At 41.0% G+C, this 15,243-nt stretch overlaps 1 protein-coding gene across 9 annotated transcripts in view; it reads right to left on the reverse strand.

Annotated features, from left to right (window-relative positions):
- Positions 1-15,243, reverse strand: part of TTC13 (tetratricopeptide repeat domain 13) — a 102,864-nt gene that overhangs the window by 59,247 nt on the left and 28,374 nt on the right. For 5 of the 9 annotated variants that reach the window (XM_061404802.1, XM_061404799.1, XM_061404804.1 and 2 more), the window contains 4 exons: positions 8,569-8,634; positions 6,946-7,038; positions 4,141-4,257; positions 2,816-2,926 (listed from right to left, as the gene is read on the reverse strand). The exons of 2 other annotated variants lie outside the window; for them this stretch is intronic. In XM_061404802.1, coding sequence (XP_061260786.1) covers positions 2,816-2,926; positions 4,141-4,257; positions 6,946-7,038; positions 8,569-8,634 — 387 coding nt within the window. The remainder of the gene's footprint in view (positions 1-2,815; positions 2,927-4,140; positions 4,258-6,945; positions 7,039-8,568; positions 8,635-15,243) is intronic. 2 more of the 9 variants (XM_061404803.1, XM_061404805.1) reach the window with 1 other exon arrangement.

The following is a 15,243-nucleotide window of genomic DNA, read 5'->3' on the forward strand; positions in this document are numbered from 1 at the left end:
ACCCTCAAAGTAAAGGCTTATAAAAATGAGTGTTCAGAATATACCATTTTTGAAACATCCTTACAAAATGAGTAGAATTCAACAGAAAAGTTCCTGCTGTTTTTATTACCTAGGAATATCCAAAATGTCTGATGTATCTACTGAATTGGACAACTGTGAAATTTGTCATGTAATATACCCTAATATATTTCTAATGTATTATATCATAAATTAAATAAGCAACCATCCACTTAATTTCAGGACTATTGACCTGGAGAGACCACCCTTAGGATACAAAGATAGCTCAGACTCGTTGGTCCATTTAATACTTTGTCTCTACATTTAACAAGAAAAAGACAGATATCTAAACTAGGTTCATTAATTTAATTAAGGCATTTCACCACTCAGTTTTCCAATCTCTGTAACGGGGACACCCTCTGCTCCTTCTATACATCATGGTGATGCCGCTGGGATGAATGAGACAATACGTAAACACTCTGACTTCCTTGGACAGCAGATCTACAAAATGCAAAAAGAAAGTTCCCGTCTATTACACACATCACTGCCGTGTTGGTGAGCGTGGTGAAAAGGAAGAAAGCCCAAATCGCTTGGTGAGACTGGTTCATTGAGGGGCTTCTAACACTCAGAGGATGAAAGCATTGTTTCTAGGTTTTCATCAGGTAGATGTGAAAGAAACCAAACTGAATTTTAGTCCATGTTCGGTTTCTATTCAGTGTCTCTATTACCACTCTTTTCTGACAAAATTCTTTTTGAAATAACACAAAGGGCCCTTCTTGCCTACATTCCTCAATGTGGCTTAAAAGTGAAATCAACTGTTTACATTTGTTTACTTTAAAAAAATATTTTTACCCTCTCGGTACTAATAATTGGCATTTTTTTCTATTTCAAAATTCTCTCTCCTTCATGTGATACTCAAGGGATAGATTCTGAACACAGTATTGTAATTCTGAATTTTTTAATTGAAGGTGACTTGAAGGTAAAGAGAATATGAGAGGAATAGAGGGCAGAGACAAAATAAACTGGAAGAAATCATCTGGAAGCTGCTCAAAGCACATTTTAAATAACTCAAAGCTTACTGCCTGTCTGAATCCTGAGGGGGACAGAAAGGGTCCTTATTAGGACCACCTCTGCACACTTGCAAAAATGGAGATGAAGTATATGAAATAAGATTTGCAAAATTAATTCCTTCTAGTTTGATTTTTAATGGATGGGAGTTAATTTTTTTTTAGAGTCTATAAGACTTAAGATTAAATTCTCACATGGAAAATAATCTATAATACCAGATTTATGTTTACAGTTTATAAAGGACTTTCACACATTTTATTTCATGTAATTCTCACTCCCACTTCGAGAGACACAGGGTAGCACCATCTCTACCCGATAAATGTGGAAGGAAAGGCTGAAAGAATTGAAGCAGCATGTCCAGCAGTGCAGATAATAAGATTCAGAGCAAGAGCTCAGAGCACAACCTTCCAATTCAACGCTCTGCCCTTGAAATTTACCCCACTGATACTTATTGAGCACCTACTATGTGACAGGCACCATCTGTAACATGGAGGATTTATAACTCGTGGCCTTTTAAAAGGTAAACCTTCTCCCCATCCTCCAAGTGAGTGTGTTTATGTGTGTATCAGATCCTCAGAGTTATTTTCAATGATAACATCCATGTATTCTTCTCTGCTACGTGCTACTGAAGCTCTTCCCACCTTCCAAAGTTCAGGTTAAGTGCAACCTACTCTGAATTCTCCGCCTCCTGGTCAGAATGAGTGTCTTCACCTAGCCGGGTGGACTGTCTGTGGCTCTCAGGCCAGCCTGTCTTCAGTCAGGCAGTTTGAACGTGCCAGGCCTGGGGTGAGAGCCAGAGCTCCACCCTCAGCTGTGTTTCTGCCCCTCACCCTGGCAAGAGTGAAGCTACTGCAGGAGAGGCTCCTGGAACAGGCTTGGAGAAGGCAGAGTCCCAGCAGAGGAGGGGTGGGCAGCTGGTGGTGACTTTCAGCCCCACTCAGCTGAGACAGAGCATCTCCTTTGTCCCTCGACCCCTCCTCCTGACAGAGTCTTCAAGCAACAGTGCGGGGACCCCTCCTGCAGCCCCCAGAGCCCCCCCAGGCCATCTGACCACTCCTGACCTGAATGAGGCAGCATCTCCTGGTCAGCCCCTATCCTTACCCTCTTCAGCCACCGCCACATCAGCAACCATTTCCTTAGTACAGATTGAATCTCAACTCTCTATTTCCCCTAAATCTAGACTTTAGAGCTCCTCCGGGCCTACCAGCTAAAGTCAAAATGCTCAGCAGAGTGCTCTTGACCTTCCAGGACTCCCTTCCCAAGCGTGGGTGTGTCTCCCAGGTCATTACTCACACCTCCCTCTCAGCCTCAGAGTCTTTCCCAACCATGCTCTGCTTTCCGAGTCAAGATGATGTCCACTTATTCTCTGGACCTTCCTAACTCCTGAGTTCAAATGAGAGCTTCTCACCATGGCTTCCAAAGCACGCTGCTGATATTACTTTCTTTGGTTTATTCACCACGTGATAAATCATATGTGGAGAAAGGCTTTGTAAACTGCGTCTGTCCTAAGCGTAAAGCATTATTCCTCCCTTATAACCTTTCATCCTCTCCCTTTCGCACCTTCCTCCAAGTACGTATCAGACAGTAGGAGCTCAATGAATTTGTTGATTCAAACTACTTTCTAAAATAAACCAACTGGACATGTGAGATGTCATTTCAAAACCTGCCAGACTAAAGCCCGGTTCAGTCCCTCCCTCCACGGGGGAGATCTAACATCCCTGCAGGTACACGCATCGCACAGCACTTTCACCTTCAGAAGTCCTCTGTGAAAGAAAGTTAAACCTTTGTATAGCATAGCTATGGGCTGGTTTTTGTTCAGTTCTAAGGACTGCTGAAAGTCTTCATGGGCTGTTGCATAGTCCTACAAAAAGGAGAACGAAAAAAAAATAAAGTAGTATTCGTTAGATATTGGACATGTCCTACTTTTGATTGATAGAGGAAAAAAAAAATTCCCAATTTATTCTGTGCCCTTTCTGGCTTTAAAGGAAACATTTCATGACTACAAATATTAGAAGCATGCTTACACTGTTGAAAGAGCTGATTTTAATTGATGAGAGAAACTCACAAAGGTCTAATTTAAGCATACGGTCTCAACCACAAAAGAATATTATTTTAAATACTATTAAAGTCATAATCTGCTATAGATACTTTACAAATTAGTATTATTACAAAATAATTCCATTATTTTGATGTCTAAAATAATTATGATATAGATCAACCTTAAAATGTGTTATACTGAGGTTTTTTTAAATCTATTTCCTTTTGCAATAGGGAGAGGGTGGGAAGATGTGGGAGAATGGCAATGAAACATGTAAAATATCATGTAGGAAACGAGTTGCCAGTCCAGTTTCGATGCATGATGCTGGATGCTTGGGGCTGGTGCACTGGGACGACCCAGAGGGATGGTATGGGGAGGGAGGAGGGAGGAGGGTTCGGGATGGGGAACACATGTATACCTGTGGCGGATTCATTTTGATATTTGGCAAAACTAATACAATTATGTAAAGTTTAAAAATAAAATAAAATTGGAAGAATAAAAAAAAAAAAAAAAAAAAAGAAATGACTGTAAACCAACAAAAATAGCTATGGCAATTATAAATACCACTCATGATAAAAGGTAATCTTGCTAGGTTGAGAAGCTACAGTCTAGGAAGCCACATTAGTTCAGGTGATGATTCTCGGGCTGTGATACCCAAAGAAATTCAAACCCTTAAGTTTAATGATCACATGATAACATGCACACCTGCTTCTCTATGCTGACATTTCCAAGAAAAGTTAAGGTATAATCTGTAAACCAAATTTCTCTTTTTCTGTTTCCCACTCTTTCTTTTTTCCCCTAGCCCAGAATTAGTTACTGCTGACAATTCAAGCAAGAAAATGTGTTTCTGGTACTTAATATTTCTCCACTGAGTTCAATTTCAGCTACAGAAAATGCTTTCATAATTGTCTTATATCGCAAACTATTAATCTACAGCCCCAAACCCAAATCTACCAAATAGTAACTTTCTGAAGTAGAAGGAGAGCTGAAATTTTTACCACCATGAAAGGACACATCTCAAGGCAAAAATAATTCACCTCTGATATGAAGTACAGGGTCCCGCGATGTCTGTACAGCCGTGCTGAGGGCTGAAGTTGAATAGCTTTAGTGAGATCATTCACTGCTTCATTAATTCGTCCCAGCGGGGACAGAATCTATAAACCCAAAAATGTAATTAGGGGAGAAAAGTCCCAGTGACTGCCCCTACAACTGCCAACGCTTTTGACTTTTCAAGTCTGCTTTACCACCCCACACTTACAATGCAACTGTCTCAGCAGCCTAGAACCCTTGACTCCACGTACTGTGCAGTGAGATTCAAAGTCAACAGCTGAGGGGCTGCCGACCTTATCCAGTCAAGGCGATGCTGAAGAACTACGATCATGGCAACTGCCCTGTCCCTGTTTCATGTTCTGTCTCATAACGGATGTTGCTTTTCTTGAAGTGCAACCATTTTTCCCCAACCTCTCATTTACCTTTCAGAACAAAATTTGGCATGTCAAATTAATCTGAAATTTAACTCTAAACCATTAAAACAGAGGAACTGATAAACACAGATTGGAGTCCCCATGGTATCTAGCTACGCCATCTGTGGTATTAAGTGCTAAATGGCAATTTCTGGGATTCCAGGTGTTGTGGAAGCCCTCTGATGTGAACAACTCTCAACTCATCAGTTATGATCTGCAAGGTAATGAAAAAACATCTGCAGGCCTGTTCTGAACGCTCTTTTGATCCAGCAGTCAGCTGTGTTCAGGCAACAATGGCAACACAGAAGACAGCTCAGAATGCACAAGTCCACCCAAAGACGTAAGATAATCCAAGATGGGTACCAGTATTCATGCAGTCAAGCTCAAGCAATTCATCTGGAACAAATGTTCTTAAATTAGGGTTAAATCTGTTCTTATCACAGGTCATTTCCATCAAGTTTTACTAACTGGTTTCCTCCTCTGCAGGAACTTAAAAACCAGCAAGAGAGAAGATTGAGGCAGGCACACCACCAGTAGCAAGAGAGACAGCTCAGAGAGAGGAAAGAAATGGAATATGTGCCCTTAGAATTCAAGAAACATAGTGGTCTAGGGTTATATTTTGGAAGGAAAAATATCCCAACCTAGTATATTAGTATTAACATAACTGAATGATTGCACCCTAGCACAAAAATCAATATGCATAATAATGACCAGAGTAACTAAAAAAGGTTAAATTACATTCACTAAATATAGACAATTTCAGAAAGTATAAAAGTGAAAAGTTTCTCATAAAACAATTTCTGACATAAACAAATAGTATATTGTAATTTAGCTGGAAAATTCACTATATCATGATATTATTGCCTGACAATGCCAGAAAAGGGGGATATTACTATTTATTTTTAAGATCATTGGAAATCACTTTTCTGATTACCAATATCATTCTGGGTATACAATTAGCTTTTTATTAGTTATACAAATTTTTCAAAGCTGCCAAATCAGTCTTCTAAGTGCACTTAATTAAATTCATGCTTTACCGTAACATTTTAGCAGAGCATCAGTGTGATGGCAGGGAAGAACCCAGCACCCACTCCCTGGAGCAGAGCGTCACCAAGTGAGCTGCCCAGTGCTCACCCTAAAAACCAACAGGCCTCTCATGCAGCAGCGAACAGATTACAGTCATTCAACCCTTAGGGTAGCAATCCAAAACAGACGAGAGGTAATGAATTCTTTCATTATTTGAGAAAGAATTTCTTTCAGAAAGCCAAATCCCCAATAAAGCAAAAAAACTCATTTTAAGAAACTGAACTGTAATTTAACACACTATAATTTTGAGAACAAAAACATCACAAATGCAGTTTTAAAAATACTAAAACATTTCCCCTTCCCTTGCTTGTTAAGCTTTCGCCCTCAAAAGAGGGAGGAAAAGTCATTTGTCCCTTTAGTCCAGCTACGAAATCCCACCAGAACAGATAATTAAAAGTTAAGTTCTAGTCAGATTGAAAATATTAACATAAATTCTACAGCTCTTAATATGGTTAAATGTGCAATAAAATAAATACAATAGGAAACTTGGATAGTTTACTATTGTTTAATGAAAATGGTAAAATGGACATGTTTCATTTAAAAACATTAAAAGGGGTGCCTTGCAAAGTCCTTTCTCTGGCCTGAACACCCTTCTCCACCTTGTTCCCCAGGACATGGTTCCTACCCAGCTCCAGCATCACCTCCTCAGCGAGACCTCTGCAGATACTGCCAATGCCTGTCCCCTTGCCAGTCTGTCCCAGGGATCCAGCAGACCATGTTTTTGTGCCCCTGAACAAGCGCCCACTCCGTGGTGTCCGCTGTCACACGTATTACCTGGAACTGTCTCCACCTTGAGTCCTAAGTTCCGGTTATGGTCACCCTTACCTAGTCTACATCTCCATGTAGATGGTGTATCTCCTAAGAATTAGATACAAGTGAGCGCGCACACACACACACACGCGCGCGCACTTCGAAAGGCAATAGACCTCATTTGATCACACTGCCATACTGTTTTGCCAAATAAAGTATGTCATATACACAGTAAACACATATGTCATATTTTTCAGTGAACATGGACAGTAGTGGTTCACATCATAACTGTATTTTAATACTAAATGTTACTAATACATGTTAAATCAGCAAAGATTTAACATGGTAAATCAGGAAAGAGTATCACTCAGCCCATAGTTTTCTAGTAATTTCAACTGTTTAAATGCATTATGTACCTATGGAGGAAAACACAATAGGTATACAGGAGGCTTAAAATTTATCAGCAATAAAATAAAAGGAAAAAAAAATCTGAAAATTTTTTAAACCCAATAACAACAGAGGGAAAAAGAAAACCACACTCACTTCTGCTCGCTGCTCAAATACCTCTGGACGATCTGGTTCCAAGGTAATTACTCGGCTCAGTTCGAACAGAGCAAGCTCAGCGTTCTTAATGTCCTTGAAAAGGCATTAGCTCAGTGTGAGATGCACTGTTACGCAAAGCCAGCTTGAACAGACTTCTGAAAAAACTAATAATTTAGTAATGACATAACTATTTATTTAGAAATAAACAGGAACTTAGCTTCTGTGTAAGAGATCTGCCAAGTTAAATAAGCTGTAATTGTTTAACTTGCTCAAGTCTACCTACCCAGGTTGGACTTGGCTACCTAGCACAGATTCTTGGCTACGTCTAGCACAGGTGGCAAGATGTTTTCTCAATTTAACCTATTTAAACAGTACATCAGCCGATTTCAAGGGATGAGCATGTGGACACCAGTGTGCAAAATGATGCTGACCAGTGGCAATGTGGGAACAGAGGAGCCAAGTTAGTGTCAGTCAAAACCCCTCTGGGCCTATACACCTACTCCTAGAGGAGCCTAGGTAAGCCTGTTCTCTTTAAAATTTACACATTACTTTCATATCAAAAATACATAAGGATGTTACTTTTACATTAAAAGTACATTAAAGATATAAGCAAATTTCACATCAAGATATAAAATGAAGAGAGATGAGAATAAGGAAGAAGCAGCTTATCTCTGACCTTTACTAGGGCAACTCTGATCATTTACTGATGCCCTGAAACTAAGTAGGGCTACTTACTGATGCTCCCTTCCTAAACATCTTCATCATTTCCAAACCTGAGTTCCTGTGCAGTCTGCTTTCTCATGTCCCAGAAGCATACAATATTATACAAGATTTCTGCAATATGCCAGCAGGCAATTAGGACAATTGCTTTATAATTCACAAAAATACAAAGTGACATTTCTCCCTCAAGGCATAATTTCATTTGAATATTTTTAATATAAAAGAAAAAAGCTCATGTATAATGTTCAAGACTGAAAATTTGGACATCTGACCTAGACCACTGCATTATTTACTATATAATCTCAGGAAGGTCTTCATTTTTACACCAAAGTGCCTTTGTTTGACCAAAAAATATACTTATTATAACCTTCTTCCCACACTCCTCAGAGAAATAAGTGAAATAAGGCTCCAAAGATATATCTATCTAAGAATAACATATAACAAATTTAAAATAATTTATTTTTCATAATATTTTACAAAAAAACTTCTGTTCTTCTATTCAACCTTTAAAAATTGAAGGGTTCTAAGTACTGTAAACTGTTGATACCCAGTCTCTCTCTTACACCGATGAGTGTTTCTCAGGGATTCTGTCAAGGTCTCGTGCTTTTCTTGGCTTATGTTCAGTTCATCATGAACTAAAGTTTAGGCTGGCAAAGGCTGTCCTTTTAGAATAGAAAGTGAGGTGAAACTGACCTCAGAAGACCTGGGCAGAAATTGCCAGCCCTCTACTTTCCAGCCACTTGACCTTGAGGAAGTCCCCTGTGGCCACTGTCTCATCTGTGAACTGGGACACTACCACCGCTGTCCGATCAGAGCTCAGAGAGCAGGGAGGGGCTCCATGGAAACCCTGGTCTGAGTCCAGCCATGTAGACACTATGGTAAGCGTGACTATTCCATACTCACATGTAGTCCCTTCTTTCCATAGGCTATCCCTCGGCCATAAATTGCACTAACCAGATCAGGCTCCTCCTAGTCAGACCAAAACAGAAACACGTCAAAAACTATAAACAAAACAAAACGAATCAGTTTCTGCTTAAAGCACGTTAATGCTGCAAATGACAGCTCTATGTTATGCTGCCATCACTCCTGTCAATCAATACACAGTCCCCGACCAAAAGAGTCTACATTTTTAAACTCATTTGAATGAGACACGAATAAGAGATTTACATTTTAAAACACTAAAAAAATAAAACCAACATTACTGCGCTTTGTGCTAACTTCTTTCACACAGTCATCTTATTTAAATTGTAATCCTCTCAACAACTCTATATTGGCAGCACCAGCAGTCACAGCACAGAGAGAAAACGGGTGCTCAGAGAAGCAGAGACAGGAGTAGTGGACTGGGTGATGCCTCTTCCTGGTTCATCTGTTTTCAGACAGTCATGAACTAATCTGAGAAGGGAAGAACCCATCACAGCCAGCTCAGTGAGGAACAAGAGGTGAGTCGGCTCCACAATCTAACAGGTATTAATATAATACAATCCTTTAATAGGTCAGAATAAGAACCAAACCTTTCTTGCAACCTGCTCCCATGTGCCCTGGATAAAACGCCTCTCGACAAGGACAGAGTCTGCTGCCCCTCCATCAAGTCCCATACACCGGCCAGCGGTATGAACTGCCTCACTTGCAGAGTGAAACACCACTTGTCAGCAGGTAACCTGTGCAACTCTTACCCTCTTCTTTGAACCCTTCCCTATCTATACATTGGAGAAAGAAGAGTACATAGCCTCTGGCTATCAGGTCCTGAGTGAAGAATTTAACAGGACTACATCAGATGATGTATCTTGCAGACCAATCTATAATCAGTTTCAAATCTGTGACTGTCTGCCAGTATTGTAGAAAAAGACATATCAACTTAAATGATAAGTAAATGGGAAAAAACAAAGGATAAGATGCTATTCACTAAAAAACAACGCCCCCCAAAAAAAGGCTACCATAAACAGAATCAGGTACACCACATCAAGTAGTAAGTTGGTACATCACTGGTTGGGGCTTCCCTGGTAGATCAGACAGTAAAGAGTTTGCCTGCAATGCACGGGACTCAGGTTCAATCCCTGGGTGAGGAAGATCCCTGGAGAAGGAAACGGCAACCCACTCCAGGATTCTTGCCTGGGACATCCCATGGATGGAAGAGCCTGGTGGGCTACACCCCATGGGGCCGCAAAGAGTCAGACACCACTGAGTGACTAACACACAACAAGGCATCAGTGGTTACAACCCAGCCAGCAGACGGGCCTCATGGTATATTGAAAGTTGAAATAAGTAAACAATTACAGATTTCTAGCTTCTCTTGGAAAATAAAAAATCCAACAATGACAGACTCACATTTGGGCATGAGAATGTGAGAACATGACGACAACAACAAAACCCAACTACAGCGAAGTACTGGATGCCTATTTAGAAGGATATGCATTCACCAGCTCACCATGAGCCTCTACAGTACATCAATTCACTTTGCTCATTTAATTTGCTTCTCTGGCTCCCATATAGTCTTGGATCTCTGATTTACAACATGTGTGTATCTGACATGAAAGGCTGCCCACGCTATTTGCTAACTGGAGAATGACAGAAGAATGGCAGTCACCTCCTATAAATAAGGCTTGTGTATGATTATGTGGGTCAATATGTGCACAGAAAAATGCTCCCCAAAACACTAACGGTAATCTTCTCTGGAAAGTGGGATTACTAGATATCTTCCTATTCTGCTTAATACACTGATGCATTCCTTTTAATTGTTTAACACACACATACATTTATAATCAGGAAAAAAAAATGTTAAGTAAAACATATTACAGAAAGTAATAGAAAACTTTACTATCAATTGAAAATATTGTATTTAAATAAATTAAATACAAAACTTATTATAAATTATAGAAGATTTAGAAAATGAAGAAAAGCAAAAAAAAAAAAAAAGAAGGTAAAGGGCACCCTATAATTCTATCACCTGGAGATAAAACTTCAACATTTAAATATTCTTCCTGGCTGAAAGAAAGGCAGAGCAAGTAGTCTGGGAGTGGGATCCAGGGCCAGAGGGTAAGGAAAAGCAGGAAAGAGAGCTCCCCATTGAGGAATCAAACTAAGACAGTCTTCACGTGTTTCCCTAGGACGGGCACCTGCCAGAAGACAGCACAGTGACAGCAGCACCTCGTCCAGGCTGGGCAGAGCGGGGCGGCTGGAGATCCCATGCTGCTCATGCCTGCTGAGGACGGGCTCCGGTGAAAGCAAACCCCACTTTCAGATGTGTCTCCAAACACACTATCCAAGAAGCTTTTCTCCTCAACTGAGAAAATTTTTATAACAAATGACAAGAGGTAAATTAGAAAAAAAGTATATTTAATAAAGAGTTATGGTACTGATGAACCTTCTGTGGGGCAGGAATAGAGATGCAGACATAGAGGATGCACGTGTGGACGCAGGAGGGGATGGAGCGGGTGGGATGAATCGAGAGAGTAGCACTGACGTATCTACACTGCTGCTGCTGCTAAGTCGCTTCAGTCATGTTCGACTCTGTGCGACCCCACAGACAGCAGCCCACCAGGCTCCTCCGCCCATGGGATTTTCCAGGCAAGAGTACTGGAGTGGGTGGCCATTGCCTTCTCCGGACGTATCTATACTACCATGTGTAAACAGGCAGCTAGCAGGCAGCTGCCGTATAGCACAGGGAGCTCAGCTTGGTGCCCTGTGATGACCTACAGGTGGGATGGGGAGTGGGAGGGAGGCTCAAGAGGGAGGGGATATATGTATATTTATGACTGATTTGGGCTTCCCTGGTAGCTCAGCTGGTAAAGAATCCGCCTGCAATGCAGGAGGCCCCAGTTTGATTCCTGGGTCAGGAATATCTGCTAGGGAAGGGATAGGCTACCCACTCCAGTATTCCTGGACTTCCCCACCTGCAATGTGGGAACCGTGGGTTCGATGCCTGGGTTGGGAAGATCTTCTGGAGGAGGGCATGGCAACCCACTCCAGTATTCCTGCCTGGAGAATCCCCATGGACAGAGGAGCCTGGTGGGCTGCAGTCCATGGGGTCACAAAGAGTCAGACATGACTTAGTGACCAAGCACAGCACAGCACACATGGCTGATTCATATTGTACAGCAGAAACCAATACAACATCGTGAAGCAATTACCCTCCAATAGAAAAAAATTAAAAATAAATAGTTATTCTTGTTTGACTGACATTTTCATATACCCTGTGGCCACACCAGCCACTCTGGAAGTCACCCTCATCTCCTCAGCCAACACACCTTCTCAAGAAATCCTGGCAGTTTCATCTCCTGATCCAGCAGCCACTTCCTCTCATGTGGCTACTGCAATGGCCTCAACCACTTCCTGTTTCTTCCCATCCAGTCTCCAGGCCCATATTAAGAGTTAACTAACACTAAGTCTGATCATGACACTTCCCTGGCTGAAACTATTCATTGGCTTCCCAACACCTACAACAGCAAAATTCAAACATTTTTCACTTTAAGAAATACATTTTACACTGTAACGCAGAACATTCATACATATATACATAAATATACACACAAACACATCAGAAACAAAAATTTCACTAAGTCTCATCAAGCCTTGCTGTACACAATGTTATCTGGTATTTCCTTATCAGCTATATTTCATTTAAAAAGTGTTAGTCTTGACTCATCAATTAATTTCAGCACCTACTAAAGGGTCCTCAGAATTTGAAAAACAGTGAGGTGACATCTAAATGCCTTTGCAAAAATCACTGATCACTTTTCTACATCACCATTCACCTCCTTTCACTCCCCTACTCCCAATTAATATCTAAAAATTGGCATTACTTAGTAGTTCCCTGGAGAAGGCAACGGCAACCCACTCCAGTACTCTTGCCTGGAAAATCCCAGGGATGGGGGAGCCTGGAAGGCTCCGCAGTCCATGGGGTCGCTGAGGGTGGGACATGACTGAGCAACTTCACTTTCACTTTTCACTTTCATGCATTGGAGAAGGAAATGGCAACCCACTCCAGTGTTCTTGCCTGGAGAATCCCAGGGATGGGGGAGCCTGGTGGGCTGCCATCTATGGGGTCACACAGAGTCGGACACAACTGAAGTGACTTAGCAGCAGCAGTAGTTCCCTAGATGCAACATGGGCTCCCAAGTTGGGTGCATTTGCAAATGCTCTCATCTGCCTGAAACACTCACCCATTGTCTCTATGCCCAGGAAAATCTTTCCATCCTCCAAGTCTCAGCTTAAACACCCCCTCTTTTCTAACTCCTTACAGATGCCCCTGGAAAATAGGTATGCTCCTCTCCTCTGTTTCACTATATGTCATATGGATGTTAGTCATTCTTTCAATAAATATTTACTCAGGGCCAGCTATGAGCATGCCCCATCCCATGTGCTACAAATACCACAGGAAGAAAAACCAACACAGATGGCAAAAGATTCTTGCTTTCTTGGAGCACAGCCAAAGAACCAAAAATATAAATGTTACACCCTCAGTAAGTGTGAGAGAGATCAATGGTGCTTTATAAGATGTATAAAGACTTAAATACCTGGACTGAGATCTTAGGGGGTGGGGGAATCCCAGAATGACTGGACCAGATGGTGCATAGACTCTGAGGGAAGCAAGGAATACGGCATCTCCAAGCTGAGGTTGGAGAAGCAGGTAGGAACCATATTAAAGATTTTTATCTTTAACCTAAAACCAACAGCAAAGTATATGAGTGTTTAAAGTACATGTTTGGATGGTGTGCACATGTGCATGTGTGTGGAGGGCGTGAGAAGAGAAGCCAGGAAATGTTGGCCCCATCTGTCATCTGGCAGATCAAAGTGGCTGGCCATGGTTTGAACAGAGCTGGGAGCAGCAGATGGATGAAGGAGATACTTAGGAGATATACAGACAGAGCTGTGATGAAGTAAGAGACACACATATGTGTGAAACATGTTGTAACCCTATGGAGGGGGGCCACTCATTGAGCTTGGTGACACGAAGGTATGACTAGAGAGTCTTTTTCAGTTGTGGGTGGGGGAATGTGGCAGGTTCAGGGGAGAGTATGCCGTTGAGCTGGAACCCGTAATACTAGACTATGACCGTGATAACAATCACAATAACTAAACATCCTTTGCTGCTGCTGCTGCTAAGTCGCTTCAGTCGTGTCCGACTCTGTGCGACCCCATAGACGGCAGCCCACCAGGCTCCCCCGTCCCTGGGATTCTCAAGGCAAGAACGTTGTTGTAAATTGAATGGACAAAACCTAAATACTTTACAGATGCATGTTACTCAGGTTTCCTCTATTATTCAACTTATTTTTTTTTTTTAGAATTCTTTTCCAACAACATAAAAGAATATACAATTATTGTGTATGTGTGCTAAGTTGCTTCAGTCGTGTCTGAATCTTTGCGACCCGATGGACTCGAGCCCTCCAGGCTCCTCTGTCCATGGGATAAGGCAAGAATACTGGAGTGGGTTGCATGCCCTCCTCCAGAGGATCTTCCCAACCCAAGGATCTAACCCACATCTCTTATGTCTCCTGCATGGCAGGCGGGTTCTTTATCACTAGCGCCACCTGGGAAGCCTCATATAATTATTGCGGTTGCTATCATACCACAATACAGTCTAGTATAACAGGTTCCTAAATTTAATTGGTAGGTTTCATTACTTTTTTTGATTGATACAACTTTATTATTTTATCACGGGCTTTGGATGTTAACAATAAGATACAATTCTTTCTTTATGAAATGTTACAATGAACTATTTTTTCAAATAAAAAATGTTTATTTCTAAAAACAAATTGAGCTCAGAATATCATTTTGAAGTATTTTTAAATACATGAGTTTAATAATATTTACACTTTATAACATTTTCAGAATTTTAAATGAATTAAACTAATATTTCAATTGTCCAATATTATTCACCTTATGCAAATACAAAATCATGATATAATAAGATAGCTTACTGGAGTCAGGTCCACTTAGATGTCTCAAATCAAAAAAAAAAAAATTTTTTTAAACCCATAAATGTCTAATTTACCATACTGATTATATTATTTACATAGTGATTTTAAAATTTACAAATATTCATTTTTCCACCACAAGGTTGGCTTTTTGTTTAAACCTGCAAGTCACTGGATCAAAGACAAGGAAGTAAAAAATGACACTGCACAGCAATGTACGGAGGACTGAGTTCTGTGTGAGTGGCAGGTGCACATACGTATGTACATAAGCAAGACTACAAGATCACGAGCAGAGGAATGTTTTACATTTTCTCTGCTAATGTTAAAAAAACCCAAAGTTCTCTCATGAATTCAGTTCCATTACAATCAGATCAGAATCAGATGAGTTCAAAGTCACACAACTAATAGCAAAGGTCAACTGCCTCATTGAACATCATCACAGTACTCGGGTCACCCAGCCCTGCATGAGCATCGAAGCAGCACAGAAATCAGGAGAGGTTCCTGCTTTCCAGAACACTACGATGGAGGCACCAACACGTGCGGAAAGGACACAAAGACATGGATATGGAGACAACACCGACTGACAAGCTTTTAAAATCAGGAGTTTCCAACCAAGATGGACAGAGCTAATAAATCTCGCAATTGTGTTCAGTTGGAAACTGTG

The sequence above is a fragment of the Bos javanicus genome, chromosome 28, assembly GCF_032452875.1.
Source record: "Bos javanicus breed banteng chromosome 28, ARS-OSU_banteng_1.0, whole genome shotgun sequence".
In the NCBI taxonomy this organism is placed as follows: domain Eukaryota; kingdom Metazoa; phylum Chordata; class Mammalia; order Artiodactyla; family Bovidae; genus Bos; species Bos javanicus.